This window comes from Macaca nemestrina, chromosome 6 (assembly GCF_043159975.1).
Source record: "Macaca nemestrina isolate mMacNem1 chromosome 6, mMacNem.hap1, whole genome shotgun sequence".
Lineage (NCBI taxonomy): Eukaryota > Metazoa > Chordata > Mammalia > Primates > Cercopithecidae > Macaca > Macaca nemestrina.
In genome coordinates, this window is record NC_092130.1 from 101,299,992 (window position 1) to 101,317,368 (window position 17,377).

At 40.8% G+C, this 17,377-nt stretch overlaps 1 protein-coding gene across 5 annotated transcripts in view; it reads right to left on the bottom strand.

Moving 5' to 3' along the window:
• Nucleotides 1–17,377, bottom strand: part of LOC105475130 (ankyrin repeat and death domain containing 1B) — a 54,076-nt gene that overhangs the window by 26,707 nt on the left and 9,992 nt on the right. For 4 of the 5 annotated variants that reach the window (XM_071098809.1, XM_071098810.1, XM_011730148.3 and 1 more), the window contains 4 exons: nucleotides 11,270–11,368; nucleotides 11,060–11,164; nucleotides 3,875–3,973; nucleotides 2,990–3,088 (listed from right to left, as the gene is read on the bottom strand). In XM_071098809.1, the coding sequence (XP_070954910.1) occupies nucleotides 2,990–3,088; nucleotides 3,875–3,973; nucleotides 11,060–11,164; nucleotides 11,270–11,368 (402 nt within the window). The remainder of the gene's footprint in view (nucleotides 1–2,989; nucleotides 3,089–3,874; nucleotides 3,974–11,059; nucleotides 11,165–11,269; nucleotides 11,369–17,377) is intronic. The other variant, XM_071098811.1, reaches the window with a different exon arrangement.

Below are 17,377 nucleotides of genomic sequence, written 5' to 3' on the forward strand. Positions count from 1 at the left end.
GTTAAGTGAATTTGGGACAGCTATGAAAAATATATTGTACATATATGCAGAGGAACACAATAAAATCCATCAGATGTGTATAAGATCATCCTTTGAGCTGGGCATGGTAGCTCACACCTGTAATCTCAGTTGCATGGGAGGCTGAGATGGGAAGATCACTTGAAGCCAGGAGTTTGAGACCAGCCTGAGCAACATAATGAGACCCTATTTCTAATAATAATAAATAATAATAATTCTGTGAGTTTAGAGAAAATACAAAACTGCTATTTATTTTTTATCTTGAATTTTAAACATTTATATTTCTAGCACATACTTTATAATGAATTAATTGAATTATAAATGTATATGTGATAGCCACATGCTCAAACTTTCTTTACTGATATGAGTTTGCTGCCAAGAATGTCTGGAGACCACGGCTCTAGAGCACATTCACATGGGTCCCTCTAACTGATCTGGCAACAGCTTGTATCAGGAAGCAGAGGCTGTCCACAAATGGACAAACATTATGAATCATATGCAAAAAGATGATATTATTATCACTGTGCCCTTAATTTTGTGCAAATTAAACCTATCATAATATGAAATTAAATTTTTTTGGGCTTTATGAATTTTCCCCAATGTGCCCTGACTCCAAAGTTGCTAAAAGGAAGATGAAATCCACATGCATGCACACATTCCAGTGGTTTAAATATGTTTTAATAGAACAGGGAAAGCATAACTAATACTATAAATAAGACTATAAATCCTGTGACTACAGGACTTGATCTCTGCTTTGGTTTGAATGTTTGTGTCCCTCCAAAATTCATGTTGAAACTTAAATCCCCAATGCAATAAGATTAAGAGGTGGCTTTTATGTGGTGATTAAATCATGAGGGCTAGCTCAGTCAACCAGGTGGATATAATTGTTGTTGTTTGAGCACATGCATTACACTGGAATGGGTATCAGTGGCTTAGAAGAAAATCTTAGAAACAACAGTGGGGCATTCTTTAAGAAATGCTGCATCTCCCATGCCACTGTACTCCAGCCTGGGTGACAAAGCAAGACCCTGACGCTATAAGAAAAAAAATAAAGTAAGAAAAAGAAAAAAGAAAGAAATCATCAAGACTGAATAAGTGATTTAGAAGAATCTAATTCAGCTTGAAGTTTACAATCAACCGAGTTATCTTGCTTATTTTTTTCCTTTATATATGCACGTAAAAAACTAACAGTCTAAAAACATCTTCAAATAGGCAGCATAAAATAAATATTTTAAGTGACAATAAAGTTTTTTGTCACAGTTAAATGGCAGCATTATTTTTTCTGAGTGTTACATAAAATAATGGTGTGCTTTACAATCAATGGTATCTTAAGGTAAATGCTTATGATACTAGTTCTTTCGGTAGCTCTCAGGTGAGGCATCAAGTTTAGAAATGATCAGAACATTAAACTGTGAAATCCAAGAGGACCCCACTGACCCGAGTTTCCAAAGAGCCAGACAAAAAATCACTGGACCATAGGTTAAGAAGTGACCATCCAGGGCAAATGACTCACAAACTTGCCCTGCATAGCCACAGTCACATCGCCTCCACCAAATCCAGAACCAGTTTCTTTTTACTTTTTTGGTTGTGTTTTGTTTTGTTTTGTTTGAGATGGAGTCTTGCTCTGTTGCCCAGGCTCAAGTGCAGTGGCACAATCTCGACTCACTGCAACCTCTGCCTCCCGGGTTCAAGCAACTCTCCTGCCTCAGCCTCCCGAGTAGCAGGGATCACAGGCACCTGTCACCACACCCAGCTAATTTTGCATTTTTAGTAGAGACAGTGTTTCACATGTTGGCCAGGCTGATCTCAAACTCCTGACCTCAGGTGATCCACCCACCTCGGCTGCCCAAATTACGGGGATTACAGGCATGAGCCACCATACCCGGCCCCAGAACCAGTTTCCAGCTCACTAACACTCCACCTGAATGTACCCCCCTCCCAAGTGCCTCAAACAAACCCATTCAAGCCCTCATTACCTACCCCACTCACCTGCTCCACACCTGTACTCCCCAGCAACAGCCCAAGTCAGATAGCTGGGGGCAGAAAGTCCTCCCTCTCTCTAAGTCCTGGTCATAAGTCCTGTGGACTCTGCCTCCTCCTACCACTTCATCCTGTTTGTTGCTCATGAGTGTCTCAGTGAGAGGTCTTCCATAGGTCTTGTTTCCCCATTTTGGCAGTCACCTGACTGGTCCTCCCCACTTCTGGGCTCTCCTGGCACCCGGTCTACCTTTCAAACGGCTGTGACAGTTACCTGCCCACACCTAAGATGAATTCTATCCCTTTTCACTACTTAAAACCCTTCAAGGTCTCTGCTGGCAACCACATCAAAGCCAAACCCTCCCTCCTGTAAAGCATGGCCTTTCGTCATCTGTCTGCCTTGGCCCACTAGGCTTCCAGCTTTCCCAGCCCTCCTAGTCACAATGTCTGCCACCCTGAGCTTGTCAGCCCAGAACACACCATACTCTTGCCTCGGTTCTTTTCCTTGGACTTTTCCCTCTGAAATACTTTATACTTGTGCCATCCTCAAAATCCTTCCTGCCAACATTCATTACAATGCCAAGACCCAGATAATATATCACTTCTTCTGTGAAAACTGTAATTTCTGAAAAACATCTTCCTCTGTGTTCTCATGGCATTCTCTGTAGACCTCTATTATTGCATGTAGCCCGATACATTATTTGTTTTGCATGCCCTTCTTACCCTGTAGGCTTCTGGAATAAGAGTACATACTTCATCTGGCATACAGTACATATAGAACAAATATTATTTGAATGAACGGGTGAATAAATGAATGGATTAACAAATGAAGTGCTGTGGAATACTTTGAAGAATAAAGTAAGAATCTTTCAGCATCACATTTTACACCCTATGGCACTAACACCTTTGTTTTCCTCCCACTCTTTTCTTGAAAGCCATTCCTCCAACCCTTCCCCATTTAAGTCCTGTGCCTGTAATGCGTACTTCCACATACCTCATTCATCTCATTTATGTCTTGCCATTGGGTTAGCAGCACCTGCACTGCAGGACTGTGACCGTGCTTTGCAGCGAGGTGCAAGGCAGTGTTTCCCTCCTGCAACAGAGACACACTCGGGGTAGAATGCCCTGTGCTGGGAGAGCATGTTCCTTCAACAGTAAGGGCTGCAATGGAGTTTCTGGAAGTTTTCATTTTGGTTAAAGCACGGTCCAGAGCGTGGACCACTGTATCTGCAGTTTTAAGTGAAATTTATACATTTTTAAGTTTTAAATAAAAAGGTATAGCTTTCTGAACCAGTAGGAAAAAAATCATCCATGCTCCTTCTTCTAACTTTGCTACCAATTGCTAGCAAAACATGGAGCAACAGAAGAAATTCCATTTGACCTATGTGAGGGTAAAATGGTGAAAGATTTCTGGGAGGTCATTTTAGCAATATTATATACCCAAAGATTTTAAAATGTGCAGAAGCCTTTGACCCACAATTCCACATCTAGGAATTTCTCCTAAGAAAGTCATCAAAGGTGTACATACAGATACGATGTCTACCCCAGGGTTTTCCCCTCCCCTTTCATGTAAGGCTGAGGCTCCAGGAGACCTCATGGGAGGAGAGAAGAGGGGTGGAGTTGATCATGGAAAAATCCATGTGGTCTATTGACTTCACAAACATTATGAAGCAAAAACTGCCAATCTGGACAACCCACAGCAGCAGTGGAAGGATTTTGTCTGGATAGTTCATGATTCTCTCTGAGTACAGTAACAACTTACAACTCTTCTGCTGACTAAAAGTCCCTCACCAAATCTACAGGCCAATTGTTACCCCTCTACATCAATTGTTACTCCCCTTTCTCTTGTTCTCAGCAAAGAAATAAAAGTCCAACTCACCTTGTCCTTTTCTGAAGTATGCAGGTTTAGGAAGGTAAGTTTTTCTATCATTTCAACATGGCCCCTCTCAGCTGCCAAAAGAAATGGTTTTCTTCCTTTCTAAAAATCAATCACAAACCTCAAGCATTTATTACACTCTTAGTGAACAAGCATGACAGTGGACAAAGCTAGTGACATTTTAAGAGAAATGTTTAGGTTTGATTTTTTTAGAAGATAAGCTCAAATATAGAATTTTCTGATTATGGAATTCCTCCTACTTTTTATGTTGCCAATGGAGACTATATTTTCCATAGCCAAAATGTCATCAAGAAAAGTGAAAGACTTGTCTTAGTCTGTTTTGTGTTGCTATAACAGAATACCTCAGTCTGGGTAATTTATAAAGAAAAGAGGTTTATTTAGCTCACAGTTCTGCAGGCTGGGAAGTTCAAGGGCACGGTCTTGGCTTCTGGCAAGGGCTTTCACACTGTGTCATAACATGACAGAGAAAGTCAAAGGGATGCGAACATGTGTGAAGAGACAAAACCCAAGAGGCATCCTAGCTCTCACCCTCGTGGGAACTAATTTATTCCTATGAGAATGAATCTAGTCCCACCAGAGTGAGAACTCACTACCTGAAGAATGTCACCAAGCCATTCATGAAGATCCACCCTCATGACACAAACATCTTCCAAGAGGTCCCACCTCCTAACACCACCAGATTGGGGATCCAATTTCAACATGAATTCTGGTGAGGACAAACCATAGCCAAACTATAGCAGATCCACAGAAAATGTAATGTTGTAACTTGAGATAATTAAAAGAAGGAAAAGGAAGTTGTGGTGGCAATATGATAGCAGAAGTATTTTCTTCAATTAAAGAGAAAACACTCACAAATTGGCTTAGTGTGTTACTAACTGAAAGCTTAGCAAGGTGTCTTAATGTTAAAAAATAGATACAAGCCTCATCTAACACTCGATAAAATAGGGTAATGAAAAGATCGTGGCCACTGTTAACCTGAGATAACAACATAGGAGCTCCCAGTAACTGGAGAAAAAAGGAAGAAATAATGCTGAAATAACAAACGGTAAAAAGCAAAAACAAAAACAAATCTATAAAGATCAGTCCTACAGAGGTCTGTATTTATGCATGTATGGAAGCTGGAGAAACAAATTTGCACCAAAAACTTCACCTAATTCATCATTGTTGGGCCACATATGTCACCAATGAGATCTACATCTCCAACCCTTTAAAGGGTTCAGTGATTTCATTCTCAGGAGATCCCTAGAAATGGCAAAGTTAAGAAACAGAGATTGCTTAGAACCCCAGTTTTCTGCACTAATTGAAGAGTAAAATTTAATCTTGAGTCATGAGCAACTCTTTGGAAACGACAGACCAAAAATTATTGTGTTTGATATACAAATATGTGCAAATAGTGACTACAGGTAAAGGTTCATGTAAACAAATCACAAAAGAGGGAACAAGAGACAGTGATTATATACTAGATGAAAACATCTGATCACATATCCTCATAAATAATTCATTAATTTCTTCAACAATTATTGAATGCCTATGAATATGCCAGATAATGTGCTAAGCAATAGAGTGACCAGGGTGAGAAATATATTGCCCATCCTCAAGTTCAGAGTCCAAAAGGAGAGATGGACACATAAGCAAGTAATTATAATGTAATGTAGTAACCGAGTGCTGGTGATATATGGGGTTATATAACTCAGCATTTAAGTGTGTTTGTGGCTGGAAAGGTAGGTAGTGAGAAGTGGTGGAAGAAGGCCTTTAAAGGTTGCTAATGCACTGGAACAGGAGAAAAGAGAACTTGTTACCTGATTCTTGCCTGTTATCTTTTACATTGGAGAATGACCCCCGGCTCATGCAGAAGGAAAGGGCTTTTGTTAGCTCTTTATGCACAGAGACCACAAATAATACATGAAGGTGTTGTGCCCTAGTGTGGCATTTGTTGCTTTTGCCTTTATATTTACCTTTCTTCTAGTAACTTTGTTTTACTTTGCAGAACAACCACACATACACACACACACCCTGTCATTTAGCCCATTTAGTGCTGTCCATTTCCAAGCCTTATCTGCCTGCCTTCTGCCACATGAAGTGATTACATAACCTGCCGTCACAGTGATTGGTTCGAGATTGGGCATATGATTCAGGTAGGGCCAGTTGTTCCTGAGATTTATACATAAACATTTAATGACAGATTATTATTTCTATTTCTTATGGATTGAAATCTATAAGGATATTAAACCTGAGGCTGCTAACAGCTATCTTTCCTACTATATGAAAAGTATACCTATGAATAATGCCAACATGCAGACAGCTAAGAAATGGACAAAGAAAAAGAGCTGGGTCCAGCCATGCCTGAAGCTGGAAAGATACACCCTCATACTCTTTAGTTACAAGTTAATAAATTACCTTCTTTGCTTAATCTCAATCAAGATGGATTTTTGTCTTTGCAACAGAAAGAATTCTAACTAATACATATTTATCAGTTTGGTAACAATACTAATCTGTTCAATTTTAAAATGGTGCTTTTCTTTTACCCGTGGTTGCTACAAAGTTTTGCATTACTGCGTAGATAACAAAGTGAAAGAAAGCTTCACCTGCTAAGAGATGGGAGGTTCTGAGAAAAGACTACAGTTACCACAGATGAAAGATCTTTCCTTTCCTTTGGAAACACTATTAGTTTGAACTTTGGAAGCCCTTTAAAACAGTTATCATCCAGGAAAAAGATGTAAAAGCAAAATTACACAAAGTAAAGACACTTAAAGTAACCTATAATAAATATATGAAAAGGTAGCATAAAGAAAGGTGAGATTATAGCATAGTGAGATATAAATATTTTCTCTCATTGAGTACATATTATTAGACAAAATAACAGGAATTTCAAAGATATATGTGGTTTTTAAAAAATAGTTTCTTATTATGTCCTTTTTTTTTCTTTTTAACTTCCCAATCCTTTTTCATCACATTCAAGTAGGCCTCTATCCAGGGCAGTCTCATAGGCCCTCCCTTACTTGGAAGGCAGGAAGCTTTTCCAGCCAGAAGGATGGTGGAGCTTGGTGTCAGAGCCCTGGGCTCCAGGCCTTGGGCCAATCACAAAGACTCCCTGGCTCAGGATCCTGTCCGTTTAAGTACTAAAATAAGGAGGGTCCAGGATTCCTGTTCCTTCTTTCCTCTATTAACTCAATATCTATTTAACCTGATTATAACAGGGTCTTACTCTGTCACCCAGGCTGGAATGCAGTGGCATGATCTCAGCTCACTGCAGCTGCCATCTCCTGGAATCCAGTGATCCTCCCACCTCAGCCTCCCGAGTAGCTGGGACCACAGGTGCGCACCACCACATGCCGGCTAATGTTTTGTATTTTTTTGTAGAGGCAGTTATTCACCATTCTTCCCGGGCTAGTTCTCAAACTCCTGAACTCAAGAGATCCTCCCACCTCTGCCTCCCAAAGTACTGGAATTACAGGTGTGAGCCACTGTGCATGGCTAACCTGATATGTTTTAAGTCAATGCATTTAATTTTTTTTTTTTTTGGCATGTAAGTCTGAGGGATTGGAATTGTTTATTATAAATTATTTTTAAGTTTACTGAGAAGATGAAATCATCAAATTTGATGTTATGAAATTCAGCAAAAATTTCATAAATAGCCATTAAGTGGGTATCCAAAGACCAACCTGACCTTCCTTTACCACAGGGATCCCCGAGATGTGTCGCTCTCAGGAGCCTCTGAGGAGAGGCGCTGGGTGGGCCTCCAGTGCATGCTCCCTCCCACAGCATTTCCCATCACCCCAGGGTCAGGCACTTGAGGAAGGGGAAAACCCTGAATAACTAGAAATTTCACAGGTAAAAAATATGTGTCATGAGGTTAAAAAAAAGAAAAAGCAGCATGTTAAATATGAAAAAGTGGCACTGGTGGGGTGGGAGACAGTGGGTTAGTTCTCCCCTCACAGACAGGAAACAAGAGATTTGATTAAATCTAAAATTGTTAAATGTTGCCTTGGGTCTGTATAAGAAAACAGGTGTCTTCTCAAGTCCCCTTCTACTCACTATCCCCTTCCCTCCCAGAAAAAGAAGCTTCTATGCATTTTGACTTCCAGAGACTTTAAACCAATGGAAGTCTACCATATTCGTAGTTGAAACCAAAGCAACATTGTACCCCCAAATTCTTGTAAATATTGAACAAATACATGAATGGCGTGTGAGGCCTTCCTATTTCTCTCCCTCCCCAAACATGTCAGTCTGAGTATTTATTTTTGATCACCAGATGGACATTTATATGTAGATTCAAAATGTCTATACTTTATTCCTAACTCCTTGCTGCGCTAATCTCTCTCCCCTGGAAAGGCCTCAGTGATTTTTATGGCTGTGGAGCTGGGGGAAATCTCAAAAGTTTTCCCAGCATCCTCCATCTCTCCCCACCCAAACTCCCCCTGGCCTAGTTAAATCCATTTTGTGTTAAGGGCCTCCTTCCAGGAAAGCTTTCCTTGTTAGCTTTTGGAGTTCCCTCCAGGCCAGAGAGATGGATTTTACCAACCCTGGCAGGTACACAGGCTCTCAATCACTTTCTGTTGATAAGAAACTAGGCAAGAGAGTAACACTGTGAAGGTGAAGACGTCTTAAATATCAAATGTATTTCACAAACTCCACAATACCTTTAAGCAGATGCAAATGGGAAACCCAACAGTAAATTGATAGAACCTGAGCTTCTGATCACAGCTGCAACTGGAATTTCCCCCCATAATTTTTTAATATGGTAAAGTACTCATAACTAAATTTATCATCTTAACCATTATTAAGTGTATAGTTCAGTGGTATTAAGGATACTCATAAGGATAGCCATCACTACCATCCATCTCCATAACCTTTTTCATCTTGCAAAACTGGAATTGTGTCCTCATTAAACAATAATTCCCCACTTTCCCTTCCTCCTAGTTCCTGGCAACTACCATTCCAATTGATGTTTGCCAACAGGTGTGACCCACTCACAGATCTTAGGAAAAAAAGTAGATTTTTTTTTTCTTTTCTATTCATCAATTTAGTTTTCTGAAGGGACTAAAGTTGGGCTCAGACTCAGAGTCTTCTTTCCCTAGATGACCCAGTGGACTCATTATTTGCTCATTCCTTGTATGTCTCTGAACTCAATTTAAGATCTCGCAGCTGGACATGTCACTCTGCAGTTTGCTGCCAGTGCTCCTGAACCCTTTTTCCCAACAGACAGAGGAGGAAGAAGGTGAGAGGAGAGGACATGTCCAGAATCAGGTGAAAAGAGTTACGGAGAGGAAGGCTGCTGGCCAGCAGAAACTCAAGAAATGGGGAAGGCTCCCTGCAAACGTGCTTTGGTTTCTGAATCCCATCAGCCTGCCTGATCCTTCCCGTCCTTCCCATACACTACTCTCTCTCATGGAAGCAATCAGAGCACATTGAAGGGGAAAATAACTGTGTGTCTCATGCATAACAGGCCGTCAACGAATATCTGCTGAACTGAACTGAATGGAATTCATTAATTGGCCACGTCTCTACTTGGCATGGATAAAATTAGAAAGATCCAGCTTCCTCACCTTGATACTAAATGGCATTTGACTATGATTGTCACTTTCAGAAAATCAGATAGGATATTTTATCCTATAACAATTGTTACAACAGTGAGCACTTACAATGTGCCTGGCTCGTTGCTAAGTGCTTTATAGTCATTAGCTCATTTAAGCATCTCAGCTATTCCAACATTCCTACATAGGAATGGCATAAGTGAAAAGGGGTTATGGAATGGCTCATCATGAAGTTCATTTGCATAGGTACTTTTACATAAGATTGAGGAAATGTCAATCATTATATACCAAAGAATGGAGGTTTGCTGATTTTAAAAAAATTATATGTGGGACAAGACTTCTCCTGTCACCCTGTTGTTACCATAAAGTAGATTTTATTGTTTCCATTGTATAGATGGAGAAACTGAGGGTTTCGGAAATTGAAGAGCTTGCTTAAAACCACACAGCTAGTGCATGGTGGTACTGACCAGACCAAAGCCCAAGTCTATCTTCCTCTAAGCTGTAAATGTATAGTTGTTTAATCATATGTAGAGGAAGTCAAAGAAGTATACAGACCTAATCTGAAGAAATACTTCTTATTGTTAATATTGTTGTTTTTGAGATTACGGTCAGAAAAAAAATGTAAAAAATTTTAAAAAGAGGTGAAATGAAGTGACTATCACTGACCAGCTTCTAAAGAAACTTTTATAGTATAGTATTCTCATGGCACAGAGAAAAGGAAGTCCCATTCATGAAGTATATTCTACTGCTGAGAAATCAAAATGCCAATTGCACAAAGGCTACTCCTCTATGAAGAAAAAAAAAAATGCCTAGAGGGAAATATTCCAGGGGAAGGACAGTCCCTGACATGAACAATACCCACTGTTAGTCTGAGGAGGGAGACGGCACAGCATGAAGGCTGGATTCAGCCAGACCTGGCGTCAAGTCCTGGCTCTGTCACTTTTTAGTTGTGAGACTTTTGATCAGGTGTTTGGCCTCTCTGAGCCTCAACTTCCTCTCCTCTACAAATGAGCAAAATATTTTCTACTTTATAGGATTATTGTAGGGGTTAGTGAGATCATTCATTCATTCAGCAATGATTTGTTGAGCATCGGTAGGTGTCAGGTCCAAGACCTCTTACTGAAATAATGTATGTAAATAGCTTTCCTCTGTACCTACATTAACAGATACTTGTTAAGTAGTAGCTAGTATTGTTATGTATCCCCTTATTTAGAGAAAAGAAATACTGACAAATGCAATAAAACTGCATTGTATTTCATGGCTCATTACTGCATAGCTTTGGGTCAAATATATTACCAAAAGGCCAAGCATAATAAAATAAAATTTAGATACACATTTTGATTACTAAAGGGGATAGGATACTGTCCACACTCCGGCCAGGATGAGGGAGTAGAATGGGAAGAAGGAATCTGGCTGCTTCCTCAACACTTCCTGTTCTCCCTACAAGCAGGGGCCAGGATCGCCACTAATACCAACACTCCTCTTTGGTTCTGTGGTCTGCCAACGTGATGGAGGAGCTGGCTATAAGGCAGGGTCTGTCTGTGCTGGCTGCTTTCACAGCTGTACTAGAGGCAGGAGAAAGTGAAATTTGATAGGGGTGGATGCAAGACCTATACAACCAAAGTAAACACACCTCATCAGGCTGGTTCAGGTCCTTGAGGTGCAGATCTTGAATAAGATATTCCACGATGCGTACATGATTGCTCTGAGCAGCAAAGTGGAGGGCATTCATTCCATCCTGAAGAGAGCCAGGGGTGGGGGAGATACACAGTGACCTCAGAACTTCCTCTCTCCTGCAATGGTGAGGTAAGAGCTTTTGTCCAGATGTGACCCACATACCTACCTGATTCTTGGCTCTCTGATCTGCTCCAGCTTTAACCAGCATGAGCATGACCTCAAGGCTCCCAGACCAGGCTGCAAGGTGAATTACTGTCAAGCCATGCTTCCCCAAGAAGACAGAAAAAGAGAATCTATCACTCTGATGAGCCACAGCATATACTGCCTCATCAACAAAGGCCAAATTAATACTAGATTGTTGAAAACTAAGAAATAGAGAATTTAATACGCAGCAAAAGTGACATTTCGGTTCTATGGGGAAAAAAGTGTATACTTAATAAGTGGTGCAGGCACAAGTGGTTCTCCATCTGGAAGAAAATAAAATGAAAAGCTGTATCATACCACACTCACAAAATAGCACACAAACAATAAACATATTAGAATAAAATCCAGACTATAATGTACAGTCTCTTAATTCAGAGTGAGAACAGACAGATAATAAACAAAGTCAATTAAAAATGACAGATTTTTTAAGATGTATCTTTAATAAAGATAAATGGTAATTCTGTAATCCATGAAACACACTTACCTATGGAGAAGAAAAAGACAAACTCAGAAAAATGGACAAAGAAAGGAAATGGAAATGATTATTGTTTAAGTATCTGGCAATATCTATTAGAATTGAAAATACAACCAGCAATCCCACTCCTGGGAATCTATCCCATAAAAATAAAAATGTCATTACCTAATGCTATATATATAAGGATATTAAGTGCAATACTAAAAACTGGGTACAAGGTAAAGGCCTATCAACATGGGAATGCTGAATAAGTTATGGAATAGTCAGACTATATAATGCAAGCATTAAAAATAATGAATTAGTGCTACAACAATTGACTTGGAAAGATTTCCATGAGTTTTGCTAAATATGGAAAATAAGATTGAGAATAAATATGATATAATCCCATTTGTTAAAAAGGAGTGATTAAGAAAACCCCATACATGTATATGTACATATCTATATCCATCTATAGGTGCGTTGGTGGGTAGGTAGGTAGATTGATTAATATAGATATGTCTATGTGAGCAGGAGAAAAGTACAGAAATAAACATATATATCTCAGATTGTTAAGTATAGTTACCAGAGGAGGAGAGGGAACACACAGGTAAAAGAAACACAAGTTATAAAAAGCATCTCATTTATATAGATGCTACTTAAAATATTTTATTTATACAAAATTATTTCGATTTGTCTGTGTGCAAACACATGTGCACAAAGTTGTCAGACTGAAAGAGACCAGGATTTACTGACCCGTAGGGATGCTGTGGGCAGTTGTATGCTGACTTGTCTACCAAATAAGCAGGGAGAAAAGTGTGGAAGGAAGCGTAGCCAGCAGTTAACATTGGCTATTTTAGGGAGGTGGGATTCGAGGGACATAAGCAAAAACATGCATCTGCACGCCAGGCCCTAAGTTAGAGAAGCAGCATAGGGCAGACACTATGAGCCTGATCTTCAGGATCAAGCAGAACTAATCTCAAATTCTGGTCACTTTCTATCACTTTCAAGTATGGGGATCTTGGTGAACTTAATTCTAACTGTCAGCTTCAGCTTCCTTATCTGCAAACTCAAGTGTGCTTTTCTGTTTCCTCTAGCCCCACGAAAAAGTAATCCATTTCCTCAGTACAAGTGCCTGCCCAAAGTAAGCTCTCACACTACATTTTATTTCCCTCTTCTAATCAGTTGTGTTTGTGATCTGGAAACTGTTTGTCAGATGTACACAGTATGAGTAAATGCATAAGGAATGAGGGCCTGCAGCACACTTCTACTTGTGAAGTGCATAAGCCTTTTGGCATTTATTTTGGCTGCCCCCAAGTTGCATTAATGTATTCTCTTATTCTCAGTAGAATTCACATTGGGAGAGTAAAACAGCAAGTCCCAAATTATTGAGGCATAACTCTAAACTGGTGATTCTCAACTGGGGGTGATCTTGCCCCCAGGAAACATTTGGAAAAATGTATGGAGACATTTTTTACTGTCATGCTGTGGGTGGGGGGAGGTTAATATTGGCACCTAGTAGATAGAGGCCAGGGATGCTGCTAAACATCCTGCAATACACAGGGCAGCCCCAACCACAAAGAACTATCTGGCCCCAAATGTCAAAAGCACCACTGTTGAGAAACCCTGCTCTTAATGTGCATATCCTATCAAATTTATATTTCAGCTGTCACTCTAGAGGGTGAGTTAGTCCATTTGTAGGTTTACAATTCCAGCATGAAGAAGACTCTTCATTTCTGGACTCCTTGTCCCAAAAAGAAATGATGTACAATGACTGACTACTTGAGGTTCTTTAAAGCATGTTCCCTAAACACAATTCCACCTCTTAATTTGGACTTCCCTACAAGTCAATGCTCTATGTTTAGTAATACTAAATCTGCTTTCAAATATAAAAGAGACCAGAAGGCCAGGTGCGGTGGCTCATGCCTGTAATCCCAGCACTTTGGGAGGCCGAGGCAGTCAGATGACCTGCGGTCAGGAGATCGAGACCAGCCTGACCAACATGGAGAAACCCCATCTCTACTAAAAATACAAAATTAGCTAGGCATGGTGGTGCATGCCTGTAATCCCAGCTACTCGGGAGGATCGCTTGAACCTGGGAGGTGGAGGTTGCGGTAAGCCAAGATTGCACCATCGCACTCTAGCCTGAGCAACAGGAATGAAACTCCCTCTCAAAAAAAAAAAAAAAAAAAAAAAAAAAGCCAGAAATATTTGAGACAGGTGACAAATCACTCTTTGATAGGAGATCTATTTTTTCCCTAAGAGGTAATTCCTAATTTCAAAGCAGCCTATATTTTAAAATTCCAAGCTCCAATCATAAAATCTAAAAGCTGGGAATTCAAGCTGCAAACAACCTAAGTCTCTAAAACCACAAATTCAGAATGGAGCCATTGTTCCTCAGAGGTAATGAATCACGGCTCACAGATGTAAACTCCCTGAGAAGAACCTCCATAAAACAAATTCTTCTGGTGTGAAACTGGCATGCCTGAGACTACTTAAGACCATGTGTCACAAATCACACTCACAGGTGACTCATGAAGCTCTGTGAAGTGTACATTGCCCAACAGTCACTGACAACCTGTCCTCATTGCCAGTCTCGTCATAGGTGAGGTCAATAATTTCCTTTGGGGAACAATTCTATGTTAGGAGCTTCCCAGAGATAAGAAGCTCTGTGAGCAGATGTTTTTATCCTCTGAGCACCACTTGCACCCACCTGGGATTCTTTACTCCTGTCTGGAGTAAGGCCCTCCATTTATCCAGTCTGCCTATTCCCAGGACTTGGGGGTGCTGCTCACTTTGGTCCCTAGCATGCAGTGCCTTGAATGGCACTCAGCTAGTACAGTCTCTGTCCTTGCTCCCCAGAGAGATTGTAGGCCCTGCAAAGCCATGACTCTATCTCATACCAGTGCTTCCCGAAAACAATCACCTGGGAATTTTTTTTTAATGCGGATTCTGATTCAGGCCTGGGGTGGGGCCTAAGATCTTGCATTTCTAACAAGCTTGCAGGTGATGTACATGCTTCAAGTCCTGACACCACACTTTAAATAGCAAGGACTTCTGTCTAGTTGAATCCTCAGTAGTTGACACTGAGACATATGCACAACAGCCACTGAACAAATATTGAGGGTGAAGGGGATCAACTGTTAGCTCTTTGCAAATGGTGTTAGAACTTAGAAGAGGTCAAACTCAAGGCTCATCATTCAGATAAAGAAGCTGCCAGATTGGGTCAAAAGTGACCTTGCTTGAATTATGAAAAACATTTGACTAGTTATGGAGTAATGCCACTGTAGATGATTTAATCAGTTATAAACATATTTAACTTAGTGAAACCTTCAAAGCAGGAAAAAGAGACACATCAGGAATTACTCTATTTCCCACCTGACATTATTTCAATCTTCAAGCAAAGTTAAGAGAAACAGTCATGCTTCAGAGACAAGGTAATGCAAACATATGTTTAGAAAAACCTCAAGGAGAACAAGTTGGTGAAATATCTCTCCATCATTTCAGGAATAATTTGAAGGGGTGGCCTACCCCTCCACACCTGTGGGCGTTTCTTGTTAGGTGGAACGAGAGACTTGAGAAAAGAAATGATGGAATGAGAGACTTGAGAAAAGAAATGAGACACAGAGACGAAGTATAGAGAAAGAAAAAGTGGGCCCAGAGGACCGGAGCTCAGCATACCGAGGACCCACGCTGGCACTGGTCTCTGAGTTCCCTTAGTATTTATTGATAATTATCTTTACCATCTTAAAGAAAAGGAGGTGACAGGATAATAGGATTATTGTAGGGAGAAAGTCAGCAGTAAGACATATGAATAAAGATCTCTGTGACATGAATAAGTTTAAGGAAAAGTGCTGTGCCTTGATATGCATATGTAAACATCTCCATAAACCTTTTTAGTGCATAAAGAGCAGCATTGCGCTAGCAAGTCCCGCCTTTCGCCCTAAGGCAGTTTTCTCCTTTCTCAGGAAACAGAGCATACAATCGGGTTTTACACCGAGATGTTCCATTGCCCAGGGACGGGCAGGAGACAGATGCTTTTCTCTCTCTCAACTGCCAACAACCGCCAAGAGGCCTTCTTTCCTCTAGTACTAGTCCTCCTCAGCACAGACCCCCCACGGGTGTCAGGCTGGGGGACGATCAGGTCTTTCCCTTCCCACGAGGCCATATTTCAGACCATCACATGGGGAGAAACCTTGGACAATCCCTAGTTTTCCTAGGCAGAGGTACTTGTGACCTTTGGCAGTGTACGTGTCCCTGGGTACTTGAGATTAAGAGAATGGTGATGACTTTGAACCAGCAAGCTGCCTTCAGGCACTTGTTTAACAAAGCACACCCTGCACAGCCCAAAATCCATTAAACCTTGAGTCACCACAGCACATGACTCTTGCAAGGACAAGGTTGGGGGTAGGGTCACAGATGAACAGCATCTCAAATACAGAACAAAATGGAGTCTCTTATGTCTACTTCTTTCTATGTAGACACAGTAACAGTCTGATCTTTCTTTCTTTTCCCTACATAATTGATTTGCACTCTGACACAAACCAGATCTATATTTAATATATTAGAAACATGGCAATCCTCAGATATGCTGTTTAAAAGAAAAGATGCAATCTAATCTGGCAATGGATACATAGATGTTCGCTGTATGATTCCCTCTACTTTGCTATAGTAAAGATTTGGGGTTATGGTTCTGGTTAAAACGAAGTAAGCACAGTCCACTCTGTCTCTCCCACCAAAACAAATAAAATCTCTGGAAAGAATGCATGGAACGTACACCTACTATATACCCACACACATTTTAAATTAAAAAGTAAAAACAAAGAATGCATGGAACAGCTGAGGACTCTGTAAATGGTATCAGGTGGATTCGGGGAAAAAAAATCAGAACTCAAAGTAAGGACAATCCTGCTGTGACTTTCCAGATTTTTCTTTTCCTCCCATACCTTCCAACTTGGACTTGAGGCAGTGCAAATCATGGAACTGTGCCCTGGGCACAGTCAGAAAGATTTCCAACAGAAGCTCTCTCATTCTGGTGTAAGGAGGAGAAGGGAGCCCCTATAGAACAGAGAAGGCAGGGGAAATTCTCTGCTTCATTTTTCTCTACAGGCCCTGCACCCTCCCCGCAAGCCAAGCCCCACTCCCAAAGCTACAACTTGACAGTGGTAAGGGTAGCAGCAGTGGCTGGGCAAGCACCTTAAAGTCCGACATAGGGGAATCTTTCTCTCTGGCCAGAGGAACTGTGGTCATAAAGCACGGTGGAGGAAGAATCCAAATGTTCTCTTGTTACCCTCCCCCACTTGGTCCTGGAGGCAGACCTATTTGTGGAAAGTACACAGCAGGGCCGGGAGACCACAGCCTTGGCTTTCCAGTCAGAGGACCAGGAAAAGAGGGTGGGGAGCTGGAAAATGTAGGGGAGTTGATCATGGAGAAGATGGAGCCTGAGAAAGGGATGGCATAAAGTTGTGTGTGTGCTCCTGAGCTCACCCCTGAGCTGTTTAATAAGCCTATTTAGTATCAGAGTTCATAGAGCAAAGTCAATATTTAATGTCTCTGGGGCCAGTTAGCTTCTGTCTTCCACATCCCAGATTCTACTCTGGACAATGATCTTGCTTTTAC